At 36.0% G+C, this 27,544-nt stretch overlaps 1 protein-coding gene and 1 long non-coding RNA gene across 4 annotated transcripts; one reads left to right on the top strand and one right to left on the bottom strand.

Moving 5' to 3' along the window:
- Positions 1-154: 154 nt before the first annotated feature.
- LOC133526109 (protein quick-to-court) lies at positions 155-27,544 on the bottom strand. 3 transcript variants are annotated; one of them, XM_061862580.1, is made up of 6 exons: positions 27,328-27,544; positions 7,039-7,304; positions 5,348-6,388; positions 4,993-5,094; positions 3,887-3,979; positions 155-1,667 (listed from the first exon to the last, which is right to left on the bottom strand). In XM_061862580.1, the coding sequence occupies exons 2-6, from the start codon at positions 7,273-7,275 to the stop codon at positions 1,464-1,466; spliced, it is 1,677 nt and encodes a 558-aa protein (XP_061718564.1). In that variant the 5' UTR covers positions 7,276-7,304; positions 27,328-27,544; the 3' UTR covers positions 155-1,463. The 3 variants fall into 3 exon arrangements, with proteins under 3 accessions (XP_061718564.1, XP_061718566.1, XP_061718567.1); XM_061862582.1 differs by lacking the exon at positions 3,887-3,979 and having other exon boundaries at positions 27,328-27,543; XM_061862583.1 differs by lacking the exons at positions 7,039-7,304; positions 27,328-27,544 and adding an exon at positions 6,898-7,029.
- Positions 8,955-10,074, top strand: LOC133526549 (uncharacterized). The gene is made up of 2 exons (XR_009800749.1): positions 8,955-9,265; positions 9,834-10,074. It is a non-coding gene; the product is annotated as an uncharacterized LOC133526549 (long non-coding RNA).

Below are 27,544 nucleotides of genomic sequence, written 5' to 3'. Positions count from 1 at the left end.
AATATATTACCAGTTTACATTTATTTGATGTACATTTGATAATATTTTTGGCAATGGGAATAAATGTTGCATTTGAAATAAATATTCTTTTTACTTACAAACCTTCCTAGAAATGACCACAGATTTACGTATACCTAAAAATAAAACTATAAAATACTTAATTTTCAGTTTAATAATAACGAAAGCAAGCAAATTGTCACAGGAAAAATAAGATTATGTCATGAAATACACAATCAGTGAATAAATTATTAAAATCTATAATACCTAGGTATATCATTTTAGGTACCCGATTTTACCTCTACTGGACGCTTTAATAGCTGCTTTATCATTATTTACTATGGAATGGATGCAAAATCACTTGATATCTAAAATCTCCACATACCTACTGCATTTACCTATACATAATTTAACTAATAACTTAATTCCTTCATAATCGAACACCTGTTCAATTTGCCAAGTGCAGAAGTAGGTATTAACAGAACCAAGCTCACTTCCGCACATTCCAAATTGAGAAGTGCTGAGTTATCGACTACATATACATAAATTATTATTATGCAATACTAACAAAGGTACTTTAATCACAGATGCAACATTGCGGTAGCAAGAATTTGACGGAATTAGTGAATAAGTCTGTATATTTAGTTGCTGGAATAACATGTAAAGACAAATATTACGCGTATACCAAGCCACGTGGCCTGTTTTATGTCATTTTATGGTAAGTCCATTCATAAAATTTATCTTTAAAGTTATTCAACAAACAATAATTTGTTAGTTTAAACGGTCAAAAAAACATGATTGGCCATCCATTTTCGATAAAACAAAAAATAAAAACCATAAATTCCCTGATTAAAATAAAATAATAAAATGCTGTCCAGCATGCAAAATAGTAAATACGAAAGAAAAAGTCAGATACAAATAGGAAAACAACACCAAAAAGTGATAAAAACTATAAAAACTTAACAATATTACCTAGTTAAGAACTTATTAGGAACGAAGGAGTTTAAATCACTGTACTCTTAACTTAAAAGTCAAATCGCACTATTTTTATGAGAGCACGAACTCAATCTTTGGCCTTAAAAACTAAAAGGAAATCACAATTTCAGTATCTAAAATAAATTCGATTTTAAAACTTATTACAAATGAGCTGAGAGTAAAACAATCACCACAAGTAAATAATTATGTGCTTTTAACTATTATGCTTCGTAAAGACAATTATAATTGCAAGTGCACACAATCTAAAATATGCTTAAAATAATCTGTATCGTCTCAGACGACATGCAACATTTAAAACCTATCTATGTGTAGCAACGCGGCTAGGCTGGGTTACTCCCAACAATTACTACCCATGTGACCACCAGTGAGCTCTATGGCATTGCCATAAGGTTCACTACCGGCTGGAGGTGTAACTATTATAAATAACCCCTAATCTACAGTAAGGGCATATCACACGTTCACAGCAGTCTTTAAGTAGCTCTAGCCTTGCGAATGTTCTTCTTCTCGGCCTCGGTGAAGCCGAGAATATTCTCTATCGCATTGAGGTGGCCGTGGTGGTTCTCCGGGTCAGTGAGGAAATAGTAGATTGCTGACTTAAGGAACTGCAAAGTCACTTCAGGGTCTACATTGGTCTTGTTGCCTTTCTGTGACTCAACGATGCGACGATACATGGCCTGGAACAGATTTCATATAAGTTAAAACCTGTTTTAGAAACACTTGTATAACAGCATGCATGCGTTTATAAAACACTACTATGAAAGATTAATTGATTGTATGCGTAAAGTCTAACAAAAATCGTATCCGAGAGTTTAACAGCTGATGATGGCGCTGGGGGCCTAGCTAAAGCCAAGATGACAATCGTATATAGTCACCTGCAATAATAAGACACAACTAAGGCCGAAATATATCTTAGCTGTTAGCTTTATTTCATCACATCACAAATATATATACACAACAGTTTTGTACAAATACAAAATACTAAAATAAGCTAACTAAAAACTAGAATAATGACTAATTAAAAAGTTAAACATGATTTATAGTAATAAGTAAATACGTGTAACCTAATATGCGCATCCAGTCTGCATTGTACCCGGCTCAAAAGTACCCATAATGCCTGCAACATTTCCGCGCTGCACTGCAATTGAGATTGTTGAACCAGGTGTGATCCAGAGCGGGAGTCCCGAAGACGCCGACCCGATCTTATTTGTAGAGCCATAAGATCGTGCCATAAATTTTTGCGGCCTTCGAAGAGTAACAAATTATTGCAAGTGACTGTACATCGACAAACGCCAAAAGAATAGAAAGAATGTATCGGAATGATAGATGCTACGAAAAGTCACTAGACTCTCCGATTTGAGGCGTTTTCTATCAGGGATTAATTATCATCTTGTTTAGATCCCCTGTACAAACGTCAAGATTTGACACCCAACGTGACCGAATAATGCACAGAGCCTTATAGCGCCATTTACGTAAGCTGTCAAATTCAAAGCACGAATTCGTCTGAACATTTCATGCCGTTGACGCAAAAATGACGTAATTTGACATAAAGACAGTTCTTTAAAAACACTATAAATGTAAACAGCATATTGACACGTAGTTAAATAATAATAAGAGTTTGACAAATGATTAATTACTATGAAAAAACTAATTGGAATCATATTCTATGTAGCGTGATGTCATTTTTCAGTCAACAGCGTGATATGTGCGGGCCCTGAACATAAACTTTACACATCTAATACAATCAATGAATCCTTGCCTCTATCTAGGTACACCAACAACTCTATTTTATGTATATATGTATATTTATTTTATCTTATAATTCGATCTACTGACATGCTTTTGGTATGTATATTTGCATAATCTTAACTTAATTTACTTATATATACTTAAATAACACAATACAATTACGCTGAAAATTCATAACGGTTCCATAATGCGAATAACTGATACAACACATATATATTTAATTAAAGAAATAAAAATTAACATCATAAACATTGTAAAATGTTACACTAATAATCTTACCTCACAAATTAAAAATAATAGTAATTAAATCCGTAAATTATATAACCAAAATTAAGGTTTAAATGTTTACCAAGTACCATATTATAATCCCGAAACCAAAAGAGGCTGTTTCAAATAAATGATATCATGCAAAGCTAAATCAGGCGAGAAAATAAGTAAACTAAGGATGCGATTTTAATACTTTTAGGCAAATTAACTAACTTCAGACATTGTTTTGTTTTATTCTGATTACATTATTTTAGAGATAACATTTGGAGAAATGCCAAGGAACAAGATATACGTAGCTAAAAATATTGTACATAAATCATGACAATGCGAAATTCGCATATTGTTGCCCGGGGACATCCTCTATTTGTATATTGTTGTTGAAAAACAATCTTTAATAATAATAGAAAACAATGGGCAGGTAAATGATCTTGACATTGTTTGAAGTTAGTAAAGGCAGTTGTTATTTTGCTAAAGCGCTATTATTAATTCAGTTAGTTTAAGAGTAATATATGAACAAAATATAATCTGGAAATCAAATCTAAACCTCCTTCCTGCGGACATATATTTTTAATGCAGCATTAATTTGGAGGTCCCAATAAGAACCAACATGATTTGTTTAATTAAATCTTCTTGTTCCCCAATACTAAGACAAAGCTATTACAGATTTCTGAGAGATATCTATGCCTTATTTCTGGGGTAACTATAAAAAATTACAAAAATTATGTACATATCTTGTCTCCATCATGATTTTAAGTTAATTTATAACAATTGTTTGGGTGTGTGCGCGGTCAAGCAGAGTGTAAATTCCAAAAAAATATTATATTAAAAAAACATGGTGTTGAATGGTGAATGCTGCTCTATCCAATATTGAAAATCCAACCTTTCGAGCTCCTAGGACCCATAAAGAAACAGCCTCCTTTGCACTTAGCAGTACTTGGGATTTGGCCGTTCTGTCTTCAGTGAATGCTGTGTCCTGGAATGCACTACTCGTTAAAGCGGGATCTGTTAATCGGCTCTACATGCACATTCTAGTGAAGACTGGTACATTACTGTGGTTAATAGAACATTTCAGCAATGTCTGGAACCTCTACTAAATTTAAAACTATGATTAATAGTCGAACAATTCTTTAAATGATTTTGTGAGTAAGAAATGTGCAACATCTAAAAATAGTAATTTGACTATTATGAAGGAACAGTATTCTGGTTTATTATAAATGGTAATTTTTAGTTAGATCTAAACATTATTAAATTACTCAAACAATGACTCATTAATTCTAACTATACTGGTTCCAGACCAAAATGAACATAAATTATGTTAGCAGTACCTATTAGGTTTTAGAAATAAGGTCCTTTAGTGATGTGATGATTATGAAATTTTCTGATAAACATCTTTGGTTACATGAGATGAATGATCCGTCTGTGGTTGCAACAAGAATGAAAAAAGGGAACAGTGTCATAGCATTGCAGACGCTGTGATAGTATGATATTTTTGAAAGTGAGATTGCAAAAAAGCAGCTGAAAATTGTCTTTAAAAGTGACTAATTTAACACACATTTAAACTGTGCAGTATAATTAACAAAATGTTTTAATGGTTGTTGTTTCTTTTTGTGTGAGAGTCTGTACTTATAATAACTTAGTAAGTAGGAGTACTTGAGTACTATTTTTTTTTACTATATAGTACTTTCAATAATCAACATTGTTGCTTTTTAGGGTTCCGTAGCCAAATGGCAAAAAACGGAACCCTTATAGATTCGTCATGTCCGTCTGTCTGTCCGATTATTTGTTCTTGCATCTGAGAATGTAAAATATGTGTCTTAGATCACATGAGCATATTTCAATAAACATTTTATCGTAGTAATATTAAAAGATTCACAATAAAATCCTACTATTGATCTCAAAATGAGTTTTCAGATGTGAAGTAACCAAAGATAGTTCATCATGGGAGTGGTTATTGCAGTCCAACAGGGTGTGCCACACTGTACTTACTCGGACATTTTCAAGCTCAGTCTGCGTGATCTGCAGCTGTTCCAGCAGCTCCTCCACCGACACCCTGCTCATTGGACTCTGTGACCCTCCAGCATCACCATCCTGAAAAAAGAGATTTACCGGGTATTCAATTTGAGTTATCCCCTCCCCTAATGCAATTTGGTTGAAGATAGAACATTCTTATTTCATACTGTTGGTCTGATAGGTGTTTATGCAGGACACAATATTTATCAGACAAAATATAATCAGAAAAAAATGCTGATATATAGTCATCACATTGACCAATCAAACAAGCACTTTAAATAGGTCAATACATCTGGTGTTAAATGAAGATCAAAATAATTATACTTCTTACCCTGTCTAAGTCGAATTTGGCGGCCTCAACTCCCTTGTTGTACATCTGCAGATAGACGGCCCGGTGCCTGCTGTCCTCTTCTTGTAGCTGCTTGCTTGCTTCTTCTAACTGCTTTTCTAAAACGTGAATCCTTTCTTTTGCCTGTTCATAGTTTGGTAGCAATTCACAATACCGTGTATTCACATCTGCCAGCTTCTGCAGCAAAGCCTCTACTTTGTCATTATGAGCTTTTTTCAACTCCTGAGTTTCACCCACATGTGATCTCATAACATCTTCCACTTTCTTCTCATAATATGAAATCAGACTTCGGCGATCTTCATCACCATCTAGTTCTACCATGCAGGACGCATCATGAGTCAACATGTGAACAGATTCTTTGGAATGTAGTGAGGAGTTAGTGAGATCATCAAAATGTCCAGAGTCAGTGAAAGAGCCTTGCATGTCACTATTACGGCCCCTGGTTGGGGTTTGAACCTTGAACAGTGGGCTGTCGGTAACATCAAAGGACCTTGCTGCATCTTCAGTCTTTGGGCTTTCCTGTTCAATTGAAGCTTCATCATTCTCTCTTATTGTTACAATCTCACTGGAGTTAGACTTTTCATCCGGAGAACAGACTGATGCTTTATAAAGGCGTAACTCTACAACCTCTTTGGTGAGGTGGAAAATTTCACTATCTTTCTTGTCTAAGTCTTTTTTGGCTTGGCTGAGGAGGTTTTTCAGTCTACGGATTTGTTTTTGGGCTCGTTGAGTGGGAGTGAGGTACTCCTCCCCTGCAAGACCTGCATGTGATGAGCAGTGGAGGACATATCGCATGGAGCGCCCACTGAATGTTGTGCCATTGAACGGGGCATACCCAGCATCCATGGAGGCAGCTGTGGCAGCACTGCCATAGCTGTGGAGAGACTCATCATCAGGCAGCTCTTCTGGGGACCCTGGGGGTGTGTGGGCAGAGTCTGAGATGCTCAGTTTCCCGTTGTCCATGCAGTGCTCTTGTATCTTCAGGCAGGATTTGGCAGGCTTTTGAGCATTAGAGCTGAATGACTGTAAATTTAATGTAACTATTATGAACACAATTACAACTATACCTACAAAAAAGAAGTAATTGTATTATATACTAGTCACCTACTAACATAAACAAATGCATCTAACTTTATTTTAATATGAACTCTTTTCTCAATAAACAAAACATAAATTTAACATAGGCACGTGTGACCTCGTTTAGATTTTAGTGGGTTATTGAGTCCCATTGTTTTAGATTTAACCTGACTTTAGATACTCAAAGATTACATTCACTATATTTATACCAAGGTATAACACCAGAAAAAGCGGGCCACAACAGTACAGATGGTCCAACGACCTAAGAAAGACTGGAGGAAAAGCTTGGATGAGTGTTGCAAGAAATAGACCAGAATGGAAGACTTTGGAAGAGGCCTTCGTCAAGGGACGAGTTGGAGTTGCCGATGGAAATGATAAATAAATATACTTACAAATGTAAAAACTTCAATAATAAAGGCTATTTTTATTTTTATTTTATTTATATTTATACTTACGTTTGGCTTGGTTATATCATAATACGCAGGCCTTAATATCATGAATTCATGACATAAGCCAAGTTTGGTTTGGCTTGAGTAGCCATGGCAATATGTTAGCTCAGTGCTAACTTATATACGCTCTGTGTTATTTCTACTTACTTGGCTTCGAGGGCGATGATTGGGCTCAACAATTCGGGCCCCATCGCTGCGATTTTTCTGGTGTTCCGTGATTATAGGAATTGAAATTAATTTCCTGGTAGAAAGAGGCGAGCGATGCACCATTTTTTCACCGCGCACGCGCAGTGACGAGGTGCGGCGGAAATTGCCTGAGACATTTCCCGCGCAGCAATGCTCATCGTGAAATTCTGGTATTCTTCTACTGAAATTTCTGCTCATTTTCTTCAATTATTCACATATGGGATGTGCTGGAAAATAAATAATTCACGTGTCAAAAATTTGACAAATCTACCGACCACAGATTAGGAAAAAAGAGATTATCCGCTGAAAATTTTGCAGATGGGCGCAACGGCAATACAAAAAAAAAGGAAGTTAAGTCGTCTTTTGTTTATTATATTAGATTCAAATTTGGCGCTGTACATACATATTGTATGTACAGCACATAAATATCTTTATCAGTTGGACAGTAGGTGTAGTGACTTAGATGCATTACCTAAATCATATTTAAATCGATTTAATTTTAGTTTAGGAAGATGGCAATGCACAATGCGCTGCAGATGCACGAGTGGCAGCGATAAGCGGTACAAATTGCATCCATGCAAGTTTGCAACTTACAGAATACAAAAAATAAATAATGCGGAAAAGCAAAAGACGGCCTACCGTGGCCACCGTAGACACAGAAGTTTGTAGATTTCGGACATCTTATTTTTTTACTTCAATTAGGGCGTAATTAGAGTGACAGAGATAGAAATTCGTGACTTCGATTTCCGTGGTTATAGCTAAGAATCCAAGTCATATTCCTACCTCAATTTTCTAAGATAAATAGTGTTTTCAGGAATAAGTGGAAATAAAACCTCTGAAGAGTCAAAAATGAATTGTGCCGTAGGTAAAGCATAGTTCATATAGAATTGGCACATAATTAGCAATGTTTAAAAAATAATAATTCCATGGCGGGAAAAAAATTGACAATTACAGTTCAATCACCAACCTTCAAAGTATTAATGGTGAAAATATTATTTTCCTAGCTTTATGCATTTTAAAGTTTTCGGCCATGAAAATTGAGAACAGTAGATTGATCGTGCACAAATACTTCGAAAATTCTTATCGATCCCGGACCAAGACAGCTAAGTCGCTTAAGATGCTAAAAGCTAGTATTTGTAGGGTCATAAAACGTTACAAGGAGACTCGATCAGCCGACAGGAAAACACAAACTAATCGGAGGTCTGGGACAAATAACAAGATTTTGGGAAAAAAGTCCCAAGGTCACTCAAACAAAATTCAGGACGGTCTAATTACGATTTATCCCAAAAATTCAAAGAAACTTCTAGAAAGATAAAGATGATTCACCTCAGAGGTGGCTATAAGAGCTATCGAGCAATAAAACAGCCAAATCGGACTGTTAAACAGATCCGACAAGCTAAACCACTATAGCTCGACTATTGTACGACCCAATATTGTCAAAATTCGAAGGTTGCTTGTTGTTGGACGACAAGACGTATGTAAAACTCGATTTTAATCAACTACTCGGTTTGAAGTTTTATATGGCCAATAATAGAGGTAATTTACCCGAATAATATAAGTTCGTGAAACTTGACAAGTTCGCAAAAAAACATATGATATGATATGGCAAGGAATTTATAATTTCGGCTGTAAGAGAAAAGTTTTATAACATAGTCAACAATGAAGTCGGACCTTTATATTAAAGAGTGCTTAGAGAAATGAGAATTGGTATTTATTAGAACCCATAACGGTCCTGTGAAATGTTGGCCAGATTTAGCCAGCTGCCACTACCCAAAAAAAGTTTTGGTATGGTATGCTAATAATCAGGCCAATTACATACCCCGCGAGATGAATCCTTCGAATTGTTCCCAATTTCAATCTATGTCTGTCAAGCAAAGTCTGTCAGTAGCAATGTAAAGCAAACTGAAGTATGGCAACACTCACATAGCAGTATTGCGCTAAGAAAAGCAGCAATGTACATCGAACCGAAACATATTTTTTTCCGCTGAGCGCGCTCTTCGTACGTCAACTAAAATTGCCGCTCGCGGTTTATTGAAGCATTTGGAAATTGTTATTATTATGAGAGGGACAATTTAAACTGGAGTAAAAACGATGTCAATCAATATGATAAACGAGATCAAAAAATACCTATTTGCAAACGGACTATGCTGGAGAAAATAATGTTTGAATCAAATCATTGCTTCCGCAGGTAGCTGGATTTTAATATATTATCAGATTTCTCGGTTGGAATTCAATATTAAAGATATATCACGATAAAATGCAATACAAATGCTCCTTTATGCAACCTTCAAAAGCTAATTAGACATATTTAGGTAGGTACAATCGAAAAATATATCAATATATTGAATTAAAATAAAGGTTTGTATGCTTAGTAAAAGGTGGACGCAAAAGGCGAGCGCTCGCATTCTTAACCTTTGGTATGCTTAGGAGCAGATCTGCTACATATATATTCAACTTAAACATGAAGATGTCATAGCTAAATAAATGTAAAGGTTAAGGCATTTGCACTTGAGTACTTTTTACCAAAACGAGCTGTTAGTAGGTACCTATACTACTGAATTTAACTAGAATAAAACAATCCATTGTTTTAATTAGGTAAATATTAAAACCTAGGTAAGTAACCCCTGAGCCATCACTGGCAGCGGTAGCCCTGGTAGGGTATCACTGTAACTATTCTTGTCACAATTGCAGGGCTTATTAAATATCAAATATCTGGACTATTTACATCATTTTGATATGGTTTTATTCTGTTTTAGCAAACTTAGAAGACAAATAGGGAGCAAAGAGAACATGAGCACCACGGTAGAAAGCTGTTTTTAACATCAGTTCAGAAACTGAAGAAGCCCAAAGAAAATAATTATGCCACTTGTTAATTGTAAATTAGTGTATTTCTCTTGAACAATGTCACATTCACATACCAGTGTAATTTTGAAATGGTTTTACAATATACTTATATAAATATACAGATTAAAAATAAATAAAACACAACTGCAGATATTTTGGTGTTCATTTAATTTCAAGGCAATTAAGATACGGATCACTTTAGCTTACTTACACTTAATTCAGGCCATTCATTGAAAAAATATCATTAAGTTACCAATGTTACTGGTCCACTCCAACCAAGCATCAGAATACTTTGTACCTAGTCACTTATTGCATCTTAAGCATAAAACAGATCTGTTTGAAAATTTGTAATTTCAAGTTTAAAGTTTCCATTCCAAGTTTCAAAATTTATTCAGTAGTAGTTACACATAAAACTTAGTCTTAAGCAATTTGCCTAATTTATAGTACAGAGATATTCCAATATCTCTGAGACCACTCTTACATGCTAGCTTGGTAAGGTTTTGCTCACACTACTGTTTTTATACAGGCTAAAAATGTTAGATATTTACATGTATCGGCTAGATCATATTTTATATGTAGATAATTAAAAAAGTCATTTAGATATCAGGAGAATGCTGTTAAGAAATTTTATTAACTTTCACATTAGTCTATTCAAGACTTGTCAGGAACTGACACAATTTCAGGTACTCAAAATATTAATAAAAGATACCTTGACAATGGAAACTTAACAACTTCCACTCATGTGAGTAATATGGAGTTATATTGTTTCTGGATAATAGAAGGTATGATTTAAATGTTAAAATATTTTTCTAAAATTATGCACACTGAATAAATTATTTTAATTTATTGAACAAACAGGTAAAGCGACTTAAAACTTCTCTTAAATAGGTACATACCGACTTCAGAAAGTATAAACTAGGATTTTCCATAGGTATACATGTGCAATAGCTGAGTGCATGAAACAAATCAGCCTAAATAATATATTTTCGTGATGATTAACAAACGGACAACTTTTACAATAATAATCTAAACTATTGTACCAATTTTTTTAGTTTTTTTAATTAACAAGTTTATTTTTCGTCTTGTTTGCGTTGTACACGTATGTACGTAAACCGCCGTAGGTAAGTTTTGTATGAAGAGAAACTTTTACGAACGCCTTATATTGGGAGAGTTTTAATCCTGCAACAAACATATGGAAGTATTAGGTAGATGTTGCGAAAGAAAGTAGGTATAATCAAGGTTCTTAAACGTCTTAAGATTGTTTAAAAAAGTTACCTTTGAAAATATTTGAGGACTTCATCTGTTGATATTGGGAACAATCGAATCAGTTGCGGTTTCGAGGGCACAATTCGTGGTCTTATTGGATATATTGAGGCATACGTTTTATCTTTATTTAAGCCTTTTAACCCTGAAACAGAAAAAACTGCACATTATCTTAAAAATTCTCCGGGATCTTGCAGTAATTATCATAACCTCAAAATTTTCTAATGGTTAAGATCAACGAGCATGATTTTACTTACATTGTAGGCATCTTGACTTTGCTTATGGTCATGCACAATATTATTTAATATATTGATATTTATTTTAATGCTGGGAGCAGAAATTTCTCTTGAATTAGCACCGATTCGGAATGTAAACAAACAAGATGGACGATCCACATTCTACAGATAAAACACAGATTACACGCGATTTTGGAATTATTCGAACACAGTGTTGCTAGCCCGCGATTTTTCAAATTTGCCGCGTTTTTCTACTGACAAGATTTGCTTGGCCAACTATATCAAAAACTACTGGGAAATCATGAAAAAAAAAATTAAATAAGACTAGTCAAATTGTCCAGGGTATCAATTCATTGCGATCTACAAGAAATCAATACGCCAAAAATGTCGACAAAAGTGTTGTTCAGAAAATGACGGGGGTCCATTATGAAAACAGTTCGTAATTATTTACATAACAGAGTTTATTTATTTATTTATACATATTTGAAAGCCAAATACATTACTATTTAAAATTCACCATTCATAACTTTATTATTTTATTAATAAAAAAAAATAACAATCTTCTAGTGCATACCAATTCTATATGAACTATGCTTTACTTAAATAGGTTATACCAAAAAGTTGAGTCGTACATTAAGGTGTAAATAAATCAAAAAGTCTTTTTTATACTTGTTGATTTCCAGGATAGAATTAAAACTTAACAGATCAAATTGTAAATACACATAGGTACAACATTTTAGTGAATTAATGAATTTGACATATGATGTCGTTGCTGGGCGGCTACCGGGAAAATCGAAATTCGACAATTGCGGGCATTTTTCTCTGTCACTCTGATTACGTCTTACTAAGAGTAAAAGAGAAAGATCCCCGCAATTTGCGAATTTCGGTTTTCGCGGTAGGCCCCCTGGTTTACGACGAAACAATAGAACAAAAGACATCAACGAGTCTTTGGCCCAATAGGCCTTCACGTCTCAAGGCTAATGAGCTCGTCAACGGTTGTAAGTAAAAGTGGCCTGGCGGCCTCGTGGTCAAAAAAAGGTCTTCACCTCAGTTCTACGGGACTTAATTTTTTATTAGAATTAGATAGCCAGTCTGCTTAATTATTTCGGTTGATATGTGGAAAAAAATATTGGATTGTGACGTCATTTGGTGTAGCCCCATCTGTGCCCGCCCCACGTGACCACCGTCATACAAGAAGGCAGGCACAGATGGGAATGATTTGTAATTTGTATGTAGCGCCTGGCGAGCACAGGGGGCCTACCGGGAAAATCGAAATTCGCAAATTGCGGGGATCTTTCTCTTTTACTCTCACTAAGACGTAATTAGAGTGACTGAGAAAAATGCCCGCAATTGACGAACTTCGATTTTCGCGGTAGGCCTCCAGATGGGAATACACCCGTCATTTCGTACCTTAAATACTTTATAAATACGCTATCGTTTGGTAGGCATGGTACTGGATTAATTGAAAAGCTCTTTCATGATTCAAGAGCCAATTACATCTACACTCGCTATCGCCCGATGTCAGTCCCAACGTCGAGCCCGAGCAAGACTATTTTTTCGTTTCACCAAAAATCAGCACATTGTTAACAATATTTGACATCTAAACATACTTTGTCTATAAATGCCAAAAATGTTCAATGTTACATTTCAAATATTGTAAACGATGTGCTGATATTCTGTAAAACGGAAAATGATTTTCAAGCCCGACATCGACAGGGCCGTAAAAATCGAAGTTCGCTAATTGCGAGCATTTTCTTGGTCACTCTAATTACGCCTTCATTGGAGTAAAAGAGAAAAATCCCCGCAATTTGAGAATTTTGGTTTTCGCGGTATGCCCTCTGACTTCGGGCCCGATATCGAGAAGTCTGGATGTAATTGGCCCTTTAGCCTATTTATTGAAACATCATACTATTTTGAACTATATGTATACCACACTGTTGCAAGCCAAGTCGGCGCAGAGTTAGTTTAGAAGGACTCCAATTACTCCAACGATCATTCATTGTGTTGTGATTTTAGTTCTTTGACTGTACTGTACCTACCAGTACCACTAAGTTTCCTCATCTCAACTTTGGCTTTTACCTACGAATTAGGTGAAAAAAAGGTTTCGATAAAATTAAGTAACTAACATACCTATTTATTGACTTAGCAATTTTGATTGGCTCCACCGGCTGTTGCGAAACTGCTAAGCCGTAATATTTGTCTGTAAGTACTCTACTTACGCAATACAAGATGAGGTATTAGGGTCTCCCCAAACCAGTCGACGCGGAGTCGGCTTTCGCCGAGTGTTTTACACCACACTATTCGCATTTAGCCGATCGACCGTCTCCGCGGTTGGACACCTGCGTTTAGCAGTCTCATCCTCCTTGCGGCCGTAGAGACGCCCGATCGCCTGCGACTTGCTATCGCAACAATTGTAAAGCGACGGTCGGCTCTCCCGTGCTCCGTCCTGCCGTCGAGACGTCAGACAGCACACGTACAGCCGTTGAGTCCGACGAACAGATGTAGGACAGCGGGTGATCGGCAATCGTAAATCTAATTTTTGGAGACTGGTTGTTAGTAACACCTGAGTTTGAAATTGAACAGACCTGTAAGATTATTTTCCTTGGTAATTGTTACATATTATATAATAACCTGTGATGATGAATAGGGATCCATAGATATTTTACGTAGACGGGCATGGAAAATAGGCTTACCAGCATTTTTATCGTAGCCTACTTGTTGGAAGAGCTAGAACAGCAGCAAAAGCGGAGGCGACCGTGGGTTGATTCTTTGTGGCAATATAGATCACTATACTTAGAGTCAGACACGGCATATAAACACTTCTATTTACCGACTAATATTATTAAATGTTCCTCCGTCACTATTACTTCCGTGTTGTCAGATCTATTGCAGATTTTAATGTGGGTAATAATTCAAATGAACAAATACAAACGCATCAGTAGCTACTTCGGCCGTCATCGGCTCTGTTCGGTCGTCGTCAGCTATGTTCGGCCGTCGAAGACGCTGAACGGCTTCCGCCACTTCTGACCGGTCCTTATCGTAGGTACTCGGCCGTGATCGGAGCCGTTCAACTCTTTCCGGCACCGTACGGCGGTATAAGGAGATTTATGAATGCGAACGTGTGCGGTAGGCTGCAAACAGCGTCGTACGAATGCGAACAGCTTTACGGCAAAACGCCGTTTTCCCGTCGAAAGACGTCGTTTCGCGTGGGCCGAGCCGATTTACGACTTATTCGCTCTTATTGCGTTCACATAAAGCTTTTTCCGTACGCGATTTGCCGAAACGGCGTCGACTAGTTTGGGGAGACCCTTACTTGTATTGTACTGTCGTGCCCTGGTCGTGCCTAATTTGATTATAGGTTGAATCACGAACACAATAAACAAAATTGTTCTAAAATTAGAGGTATAGCGAAGTCTAAGTTTATGTAACGATTTCGTGTCCAAAATACCTATAAGCTAACACAAATAATTTTTATATTGCGTGTTACAATTAACACGAGATACTTATTATATACTTACGTATTGAGCTATTTTATCTTTTACTTGTAGATTATGACTATTGATGAATAAAGTTCAGTGCTTTTAAGACAGCCTTTGAATGTTATGTATAAGTATATCAGATATGTAATAACCAAAGTTGCCGCAAGCGGACCACGATTCTCCACATTACCCGCCTGGGCCACTGTTCCCGTGCACTCTAGCGCGCAGTAGCTACTCACACAGTAGTGTGAGTAGGTATTGCTCGAGCGGCAGCGGCAGAGGACACGAATGCTCCTGACATGTCCGATTTTTGAAGTAAAAACTTCTTTAGCGGCGCTGTGCACTTTTTGTGATGGCGAAAGAATGTTAAGCTCGCGACAGGTCACGTGACCGACAGATTCGTCAGATTGAAAATTTGTAAGACGGACACGTGACCTGATCGAAAATCACCATGATAGTTCTACTAATGATGATGGTGTAAGAGCAGTAAGAGTCGTTGAAATTATGGATGGAAGTTGATTTTTCTGAGAGATAAACTTTTAATGTTAAATAATTGTAATAGTTCTGAAGTGTAATTTTTTTAATGTAATTTAAATTGTCATGTTTGTGTACGATAGCGCAATACATGAATATTGTATTTTATCACATAAATGAGAGTACTTTTATACTGATAATTAAAGCAATTCATGCATAATTATTCCCTAACCATTCCAAAATATCAAAAATGCACAACGTTAATATTCAAGTTTTGACTTCTGCCGGCACTCCTTCGTTAGTAGTGACAATACACCACACTTGACGTAGCATGCAGACTTAGCGTGGACAGTATTTAAGCGTAATGTTATATTTGTATAATGCCAATGCTTAGGAACATTAAAGAATAAAAAATATATAATTAAAATGTCTATGTAATATTTATTATTATTATAAATGTATAGTGCGCACATGAAACTACAGCGCTACTATCTAAATTAGAAAACTCAGTGACGTCTGACATAGAATAGATATAAGTAGGTACCCGAAAACAAGGTATATATAGGGTAGGGCAGGGTTAAAAGTTCGCAGGTAAAGTTGTTGATCGCGGATTTATGTATAGGCTGTGAGATGTTTACTTGTGGATCTTCTAGTGGTGCTTTACTTACCCTACCAATATGACACATTCACAGGAAGTGTACGCATTAACGTAATAAAATAATAAACCTCATATAGAATTATAGACCGTGCGATTTTACGAAACGTACGGCACCAACGCACTCAACGTGCAAAGTAAAAGGCGATATCCCTCACTAAAAGTACAAGAACAATTGTTTCGAGTAAATAGAGTGTAGTAAGCAGGTAAATTAAAAAGGAGCACAATGTTCGCATTTCGTCCCATTTGAGCGGCAACTGCAGGGGTGTTATTACAACTGCTTTCAAGCGCAAGCGAGCGAATGACTCACTCAGAAGGATTCGAGTATAAATGTGGTATAAATACTATAAATGCGTTTTAAGATTAGGTAATGCCTTTCGAATTTTGAAATCTGTTAACCTATTTTTTTTATGACTGCGCCAACTCTCGGAACAAGGTAGCCTGGCTAAACCCCCTATAAGTAAGCCGAGGCTAAAAGTCGGAACAACGCTAGGATGATGATTATAATTTATACATATGACATATCACGTTGTGCTTCTCGCTTACACTATAGGTAATATCGTTAGAGAGACATACACTGCGAGTAATATCAGATTTAAATCTCGGTCCTGATACGTTTACAGATTAGGTATACTCGAGAAATTAAGGGCTTTAAATTCTGGTGGTTTATATCCTAGGGTTTCCAGGAGTACATTAAACTGGTTTTCCCGAGAACTTAAATCACTTGCACTCGCGCGCCGTCTGAATGAATCCGGCTAGATTTATTGCCGCGCGTTACGCAACTCTGCAAGAAATGGCCGCTTGCGGAATATTGCACAACTCACTTTAGGCTCGAGTTTTTATAATTACCGGGTTAAGCGAACAATTCCATTGTGACAATGTTTGTTATGCAAAAAGTCACATAGTTGAATAGGTAGTTTAGAGCCCTTGCGCACTGTCGACTAGTCGCCGGCAACGGTCTCTCGGTGACCAAAACATAGGCAACTATTAGGGCCAGTAGACCAAGCCGAGGGCCAAGCATCATTAAAACATGCTGTTTTCTTCACAACTATGTTCGCGACGGAGTCAGATTCAAATTTGTCGTCTCGATAGTTACTCGCCGTGTGAACGCTTCCATTTGAATCCCAGTGGTCGGCGGCGACCGCCCCCGTAGCCAACATGCCAATCGTTACCGCTCCGTAGCGAACGAAACGCACTGTCGCACTAATATGGAAGAGGGATTAAGACAGGTAGCTACTCTACGCTACGATTGATGTCGACTTATTAACGATTGGCAAGTTGGCTACGCGGGCAGCCCGCGTCTCTGCAGTCTCTTGTGCGTCGCTACTTACAAAGCGACTCGCCCGGGCGACCGGCGACTAAGTGCGTAAACGCCTATTTAAGTGTCAATTACATCCACACTTTATCAAGACCGATTTCGGGCTCGAGCATGAGTATTTTTCCGTTTCACCAAATATCAGCACATCGTTAACAATATTTGAAATGTAAAAAATGGCTCATATAAAAATATTTTAACATTTTTGGCAATTAGAGGCAAAGTATTTTTTACATTGCAGATATTCTTAACGATGTGCTGATATTCCGTGAAACGGAAAACGATTATCAGGCACGAAATCAGGACGGATTTCGGGCCCGATATCGGGAAGTGTGGATGTAATTGCGCTATAGTTAGAAAGTCACAGTCGCCGGCGACCAGTTGACAGTGCGTGATAGGTAGCTTTTAGATTATGGAGTGTGGAATAAATATATAATATATCTCTACCTTCCGTATTTTAGATTACCTAAACGAACAACGAACATAGACACGCAACTAGCATATAAGGTCTTGTCATGTTGATAATTGGGGAATTAAGGATTTCGTAATGAATAATTGTTACCTTAAAAACAACAAAACATATTAATTTTATACTTAAAACTATTTAAAATATAAACTGTACGTCAAATGGCGGTAAATGAAAACTTCACGCATGTAGTTTTCTTTTTAATTCAGAGACAAACTAGAGTCGGGGGCCTATTTCCGTATCATTCGATACAAACTAACATGCGAGATATGTCAAAATAGGGTTGTTTCCATCTACAAATCTTAGGGCAGAATTGTATCCCAATAAATTCTTTTGGATTATAAGAACATGTTAAACTACTTTTAGGGGACCTGTAATGACCATATTTTTGTAAATATTGAATTTAAAACATCTTTTGGCACGCGTCACGTGGCCAAACTCGAAACGTCATTGAATATTCTGATGACGTCACAACTCTCGGATTGACACTGTTGACAGTTAGGCGATAAACAACAAATGACAAATGTCAGTTGACAGTTCGTATCTTCTACGTGTGTTATTCCACACTCCATATACGTGTGTAATTATGTGTCAAACCGTAAATTGTGACGTCACACAATTTTCAAAGAGCGTTTTGGGCGCGAAAGCATCTGTCAAAATATATTTTGTTCATTTAACATATTTAAAGCCGTTATTAGTATAAAAGTTGAATTTTAGGGCAACTTTTAGTTAATATAGAACGTAATACAAGCATTTCAAAAAATTGGAAACAACCCTATTATACGCAATTGACATTTCATTTCGAACAAAAAGGCATCTCGACTGATATTAGAATAGAGGTCAAATCGGATTGCCTTTTTTTCAGAGATGTTCCAAATTTGAATGCATAAGCAATAACTACAATATCATAGATAAGAAATTTGTTGTAATAAAACAGTTTAACGTAATGTTGGCCATTATTTACGGATTTTGAAGGCATCATAGAGGGTTTATGATATGTGTGTAGATAAAAATAATTATGTCTAAATTAAGTATAACTAGTCTATAAAATAGGTAGGCACATTTTAATTTTTTTTAATAATATTTTTGAAAGAAAGGACTGGCAGTTATACCTGTCGTGCTTCGTCTTGTAAAGAAGTTCAACATTTTATTAAAATACGAGTAGGTATCCTATTTAACAAAAAAAACTTGATGCTCTAACTTCACGGTCCATCTAGGTAGTAGTATAGTTTGGCCAGGGACTGTCTCATTACAAACATAGACAGAGAGCATCATACTGTCTTTGTCTTGCCCTAGTACAATCACCCAAAAGAAAGAGACGAGTAGTTTTTTTGTTGAGATATTGGGTTTACCATAGATATGAATTAAAGTGTTCTTTTTCTTGATACTGAGTTAAACGGCGCCATTTATATAGATGCTTATTAGGACTGGGATTTTCCTTATAAGTATCTAAATATTTGTTTATCTACACATGCTGGTACAAGAAGCAAAAAAATAATGATAATAAAATCATGCAGATTCATAAAAATCATAAAGCATAGCTCGCGTGACATCTCACTAAAGTCATTTGTACCGCGTTTCGCACTGTAATTATTGAACCATTTCAGCTAGAAACTTATAATCAAGCAAGTTAATGGACCATGGTGACAACTCTGAATGACGATGTTGCTAACTTTAAATTAGTAATTAGCTGGGAAACTATAAAATATTATGATGTAGTGTAGGCGCGTTAACTTTCGTCCAACGTCAAATTGCCAAATTCGAAAAAATATCTTAAAGTAGTCTTACTTAAATGTATTGTTTAGTTTTTATTGCTCATATTGTCTTTTTAAGGCTAATAATATGACGATCATAATAGTACATTACGACACAAATACAAAAAGTAGGGAAGGAAATTCGCAACGAGTGGCGATAAATAAAAACACGACCGAAGGGAGTGTTTTATATCGACATGAGTTGTGAATTTCCCACCTAGCTAGTTGGGTTTCCGTTCGTCCGTGGACATTAACGAAATATTTTATAAAATTGGTATGGTATGTCTAGTTCTCGTCCACTAAATTACTCTACGATTTGTTGAAAAAACTTCATGAAACGAATGATTTTTGGTTGAATTATACATTTAAATATACCTACATATGTGCTAGAAATATTACTTAAAACATCGAGATAAATGTATAACTAGACACGCTATCGAGAACAACTTGAGTCCGCCATTTTCGGCGTTTGGTTTGACGTCTGTCACTAAACTTAAGAATAATAGCTAGTCAGAAGCGAAATTGTTATGACCACTATTCATTTTATGCCTAAATACGTACTTACTGTAAAGAATCTAGATGAAATTTATTTATTTTCATTAAATTGTAATGATTTTTGTTTCTTTTGTGACACTGCCGATATTAAAATTTATAAAAATAGTCTTAATACCTTTTGTGTTTAACCGTACTCGTAGCAATTTTGATCAAATCGCGCTTATAACATACTTAATAATTATATTCTTTAAATATAATAAAAACACTTCAGAAAATTACAAGATAACAATTAATTTATCATTTTTGTGTATATATTCTGTAACAATAAGGTAGATTATCATTAGTACCTTCATGTTACATTTGCGAAATGTAATCTATGCACCAAAGAAAATGGCGTACCACCGCGAGTATTTAAAGTGACGTTTCAAAATAATCTAAATAAGCTTAAAACAAAACATTTTTCGACGTTTCAAAATAATCTAAATAAGCTTAAAACAAAACATTTTTCGCAGTGGATTGTTATACCATATCTTTTTTATTATATTTCTAGATATTATTAGAATACATTTTCATAACGCATAAAGGCATTTTCAATTTTTATAATTTTTTTAAATTTTCGTTACATCTGTGGCATCTCGCCAGTAGTCGGAGACGTACTGAACGCAATGAAGTGCCGGCACTTCAATGAGGTGTGGAATCATTTTGTTGGAGATGCCGACTCTAGTACATACCTCAATGACTTAAAATAGCTAATAGGACAGTTTTTTTTAAACAATCCATAAACATTTCCGGTCTGTATTTTTTTCTTGGTTTCATGCCCTCTGAAAAGCACGGATGCGAAGCTGCAACTAATATATTTTATTTTCAATTCGCTACTTGCAAAATATATTTTTCTCAAACTTGCAATTAAATGTTAACATGATTGACTTCAAATTAGGTCCGGAAATACCTGAAGATGATATACTTACTGTAAAAAAAAAATCATTCACCTAGGCCTGTAAAGCAATCTCCTTTTGCTCCTAAACGTCAAATTCTGACACAACGTCTTGGCATTCAACCATCAAAAATTCTGGGGACAGGGTAGTATTGTATAATAAAAAATAATAAATAGTGAATACATTTTTCACCTTACACCCATGTGGCGGTAGCGAAACGGCCAAGCTATATATTTTGACCAAGGTGTAGAGTTTGTGAAGTTAGGGCATGTAGAGTTAAAAGCTTGGCTCTGCAGGAGATCTGATAACTTTTTGACAGTGCGAGCCTGATGGTTTCGTCTTGGCAACATTTTACATGAAAATGTTTTTGATGGGATATAATTTTTCAGTTAGCTTGGTACTGTGAAAGCTGTGTAAATCCCAACCTTCTTTGCATTTTGAGATTGTAAATTGTTTGAAAATGACAGCCATCACTGTACCAAAAATTAAACACCAGACAGTGTAATGGCAAATAGAAAAACTAAAGTAGCGAATAGTAGTAGATTCGTAATTCGTTTTTAGCTGTGTAAACCGACGAATAAAACAAATTGACTACATTTTCTTTTATTGCAAGATTGGCCGACCCCGTGTCGCTAACCGTTTCCGTCTATATCTACTTAGCCTGCAATCCTTCCCCGGCCTCTATAGTAATGTACTTACTATGAATAACTTAAATAAATGTTCAACTTATGCGCAGAGATACTCCGTGAAAACTGTACTCATCACCAGTACACAATCTAGAGGAAGAGACAGACGATTTAAAAGCTCAGAAACTTACACCAACGTCAACTTAGGATATAGGATAGATTATTCTGGCGCCGATGCACAAGGACGCCTGACCCCAGATAAACGTGGATAAGGGCAGGAAGAAGAAGAAGAAGAAATGAAGTTCAAATTGCTTAAAACAGTCAGTCAAATGAATAATAAAAATATTACTTAACGTAAGTAATATTGCAGTGCACGTACTACTTCCGTTGCCTTGACGGTTTTATTGCATGAAATCATTTGGGCTCTCTGCAATTACCTTGAACGTGCCTTGAACGGACATACTAATTTCGTTTTTCATTTATAATTAAGTATTTTGCAAAGTTTAATTACCTATCTAAATTTTGAAATCGTAAATCTAAACACAGCATTGTTTAAGTTTATATTAATTAATTTTCACATTGAAATAAGTTACCAAACTTTAGTTTCCTCCTTTTACCAAACTTTACATTTCAATCGATCTAAACCTGCAGATTAATCCTTGAATGATATAAGCCCAAAACCTCCCTGGCAACGGGAAAGGACATCTTTTTGGCTACCTTATATAGTCTGCCAAGCCATTTCCGTCAGTAGAAAAAAGCGGCAAATTTAAAAAAATGTAGGCGCGGACGGTTATCCTGCCATAGTTTTTTTTTTATTTCGCGCCTTTTTTTTTTATTCCGAAAAGGTAAGCATTTGACCACAATCTCACCTGATGGAAAGTGCCGATGTAGTCTAGGATGGAACATGCTTACCTAAAAGATGTCTATTCACTCTCGATTTAAAAAGGTCCAAGTTATAGTGGACTGGGAATAGATTTGCAGGAAGTGAATTCCACTCCTTAGCCGTACGCATGATAAAGCTGGATGCGTAGCGTTTAGTGCGAATCAGTGGTAAAGTAACGACGTAAGGGTGAAACGCAAGTCCGCGTCTAGTCCCACGGTGGCAGAACGGAGATGGGGGGATAAGATTATGTAATCCCATCGCACACTCCCCGAAATGTATCCTGTAGAATACCGATAAACAGGCTACCTTTCTACGGTGTTCTAGGCTCTGCAGTCTAGCCTCTACCAATCTCGCATCCCCAATAAGCTTCCTAGCGCGTTTGTCTATGGAATCTAGGGTGGCTAGCTGATACTTGGCGGATCCATCCCAAAGGTGACTGCAATACTCCATACACGACCGGACTTGAGCTATGTAAAGCTGAAGAAGCTGCTCCGGTGTGAAGTACTGCTTGACCTTAGAAAGGACGCCTAATCGTCTAGCTGCAGATTTAGCCAGAGATTCAATATACGCCCCGAAGCTCAGGTTAGATGAGATACTTGTGCCAAGTAGCTGGAGATGGTTGGATATCGGTACGGATACATCCCGGAAAGTCGGAGTCAGGTCGAAAGGACTCCGTTTCGCAGAGAACAGACACGCCTGTGTTTTGGTAGCGTTGAATTTGACCAGGTTTGCGTCGCCCCAATCGGATACTACCTTAAGTGTCACTACTTTTTCTACTGACAAACTTGTTTGAGCGGCTATATTAAGGTTTTCATGGTTCCAGATTAGTGGTGTTGGAGTTGGTAGTCTTATTCATGTAATCTTCAATTAATAGCAATTAGATCTCTATATCAGTGCGTCGTGCTCGCAACCAATTGCATGCGAGTGCGATGCGCCGGTGAACTAAATAGGGCGAAGTCACCAAAAGATGAACAGTTAACCGACTACCCCAAATTTAGTTTTTTTTTTACATTTGTTGTAACTTATTCTTAACAACTTTTATGTTTTAATATGATTCAGCATATAATCTACAATTATATAAATTACAATTAATTATTCCAAATGCTCATATTGTTATTCAGTACTTTTATAAAAATATTATATGACGAAGTAGGGCAATTGGCCCAGAAGATGTACACGGTGCCCTATCTCTGAACGTTTTGACCACAAAAGCCAATGAATGACATGATTCCAATAGATGAACTAGATATATAGATAGAGTGTAACTTTTCCCCTTTTGTTAAACTCTGCCCACTGAGCAATTATAATCGGCACCAAAAAAAGTGGTCTATAAAATCTCTGTTTAAATTATTTTTGCCAGACAGAATTATTTATGCCACAGGAAAAAAGATCTGGGCATACCTGATGGATATTTACCCACTTAACATAGGCTCTTGCGTATCCTAGCTCAAGTAATATTTTTTCACTGTATTTAAATTTTCGCAATTTGCAGCTTTGCTCCTAGGAAAAAAAATGTCCCAGGTGGAATTTTGCTCCAAGAAGAAAATATGATCCTCAAACAAATTTAAACAATTTTTTCTACACTTTTTGATTTTGTATTTGTAAATAATATAAAGAAAAGTAATTAAGCTACCGATTAAAGATATAAAATTAACTATTTTTACAATTAAACTTGTTCATTGTTGAAAATGCTACCCAAAACATGAACGTACAAATTACTTGGTTCAACTTTTGGACACAGTATTGAAGAAATGAACTAATAAAATTAATGTATTGGAATTGAACCCAAAAGATGGACTAATAAATTATCATAGTTCATCTTTTAGGGATAAAAGTTTTAGTTGAACAGCCCATACTAAAATAAACCTAATAACTAGGTTAAATAAAAGAAAGTTTCGTTCATCTTTTAGTCAAAAAATCAAGGACTAGCCAGCTATCAATTTAAAATATAAATTATGCGTAAATCAAGCATTTGAAAAAAAACATGCCCTTGACCAAAAGTTGACCACCGTTCATCTATTGGCTTATGCATACAATATTGGAACCATAACTTGAACTGCAAATATTTTAATAACATAAGATAAAATATGCAATTCTTGATAAAGAAAACGTTAGATGAATTAGTCTAGAATCTTTTCTGTGTAAAATCATGTAACTAAATGCATAATTCAATTTTATACGCAATTATGAGCTTATACTTTGAAGCGCTAAGCTTATTAAGATCTCCATACAAATGGCGATTTTGGTGTGGACCGCGCATGTGATGACCGCTCTCAGCTAAACGCACAGCACAATTGTCTGGGAGTTAAAATGTCAGCATCGGCAAAGAGTTCCCGTGTTAGGAAAAAAAAATACCCCCAGGTGTGTAAAATAATTCACGATTTAATTATATCGAATTTAATGCCAAATGTTCATCTTTTCGGGGCCGGTCATCTTTTGGTGCCATCATCCTAAGCCTCTAGATTAAAATTTAATAACTATTGTAATAATGGGCTCTTGTGCAGTTTTGGCTACCTACAGCGAAACCAAAGGGATTATGAGCAAGTCTCACTGCTAATAAGATAGAATTTAATTATTTTTTTATGCGGCTAAGTATGGTTCCAAAATTATAAATACCTTCACAATACTAGAGAAAACATCACTGGGACCGGATGATTTCAATAGGGTTAAACGCGAATTGACGAAATTAAGACGGGACCTACGGTCTAACGCAAAATTGTAGTTTTTACATAGAATGTGTTACATGTCCAAATCAAGGGCAAACGCCTTGCAAGGACATACTCCAACCAAAATAAAAAACCGGACAAATGCGAGTCGAATTCGTCCACGGAGGGTTCCGTACAAATTTAACTTATTTTTTTACAAATTTATCGTTTTGAGATTTTTCCTGTACTAAACTTGATATTAATTGCCACATTTCATAGTTTTAGGTCAACGGGAAGTACCCTATAAATTTTAATTCCCATGAGAGTGTCGAAATATAAGGTTTTTGCGCCATAAACTGCGGTATCTTTTTTACGTTAACTTAGAAGTTTGACTTTTTCATAGCTTCAAGGGACCGTAGACCTGAGTAATGGCTTTAATTTCAATTCGATACCTCCACGCGTTCCCGAGATAAAGGGTGTTGACAGACAGACAGACGGACGGACGGACGGAAACAAAGTGATCCTATAATATCCGTTTTTTCCGTTCGAGGTACGGAACCCTAAACAACACGAAAATATGACAAATGTTCTTTTTTTTCGGTTGAATATTGTTACCATGCCCATAGCTTTATAATTTTAGTAAAATAGGTTGTGTTGTGATATGGCCGAGGGATCTGACGAGAAACGGATATATTGAAATAAAAGGCAAAAACCCGCACAGTGGCTATATTTCCCGTCGTAAGTTTCTTGAGGCGCGCCATATCTTTTATTTCTTAGAATTAATGCTTACGTAAGTACCTAAGCATTTATTAGGGGAGTACTTTAGACCTGCCACGTTAATGATCTAAGTAATACGTAATGATCGTTTTAAGCTCTCGTGACTACGTCCGATGTCCTCTGTAATCAGAGCGAATTACCCACATCCTATAGTTAATAAAGTCTACGCAACCATAAGCACCATACAGGTACATACTGATATTAATGACTGGCTGTTTAACTGAAATTACATTCTGTAGGGTTCCGTACCCGTATGGTGCCAACAGAAACCTATCCTCTTGAGACCCCGTGTACAAATTGTATAGTACTTATATTCCACAATCTATTCTGAACTATTATACGTTAGAGTAGGTAACCCAAGCTTCCAAAAAAAATACAACTTATTAGGCCTTCACTGCAAGTTCGTCTGTCTGTTAGTGGACTCTGTATCTCATGAAATCTACCCAATATTACCTAAGGTAGGCCATTTTATTTTTTTACAGTGAGTACAGATTCAAATAGTGGAATCTTGAGCATAACGAAAGTTTTAAGGAATCTTGAGCATAATGAAAAAGTGAAAATATAAATAATGTGAGATTATAATTAATCTAATCTAAATTATATTCAATTTTTATTGTGAAACAACTCAAAATCTCTCAAAAATCTACATCAAATAAAATGTCACGGAACCTTCAGTGTGCGAGCCCGACTTAAGCTCTAAGCAAGTTATTCTAACTAAATAGGTACATACCTACTGTCCGACGTGGCTGGTTGAAGGCCAAATCAAAACAGCACAAAAAATAATTGCTCGCAAAATGTACTTTTGTATCTGAGTATGCTTTAGGTTTAGTTACCTCTTATTTAAATTGTTAAAAAGATGCAAGGTGATTTCGTAATAGAAGGTTGCTTAGTATTGGTACTAATCTAATTTATTTGATTGCGACTGATTATTTTTACATAAAATTCTAATCAGTCGCACGAAGACAAGTCTTCAACTAATCTGCGTTGACCAAATTAACGTTTTACCGACCTTCCTCTGTTATGTGGGAGACCTTTGCAATTTCCTCCTCTGTTGAGTACAAAGAACACATATTAACTCTAAAGGAATTCAATAACTAGTATGTAGTTCTTATAAGGTCAATTGGTAAAAGGCACACAAAGTATGTTTGCATTTTATCCCTGTAATCACAATGTATATTATTTTGTTACTGGTTCAAATAAGTAGGTTTTCTGTATTACGTACGTAAACAAATTTATTGGTTGTGAAACCGTTATTTTAATTATGAATAGGTATCTGGAAATGTTACCTATCTTATAAGCGTTACATAAGAATGCAGTAATGCGTAAACTGAAATGGAAATGGAAAAAACATCATGCGCATCTAGTGTCTATTTATCGAAAGTGTAATAATCAAAAATACTTACTTATAATATATTGCACGAAATTTCCATCCATCGCTGTGGTAGAAACATTCATAATCACTAACACATTTTGCTTACAAGTTACAGTCGTAGTTCGGTAAAAAAGGTAAAATCGTTTTCGTTCGCACACTTTTCGCTTGTAAACTTTATTGTTATCAACTTAAACATCGCAAATTGCATAGAGTAAACCATCCACGTTAACTTTTACACTAAGAATGTT

Source organism: Cydia pomonella, chromosome 16 (genome assembly GCF_033807575.1).
Source record: "Cydia pomonella isolate Wapato2018A chromosome 16, ilCydPomo1, whole genome shotgun sequence".
Classification (NCBI taxonomy): domain Eukaryota; kingdom Metazoa; phylum Arthropoda; class Insecta; order Lepidoptera; family Tortricidae; genus Cydia; species Cydia pomonella.
This window is presented reverse-complemented; position numbering and strand designations above follow the sequence as displayed.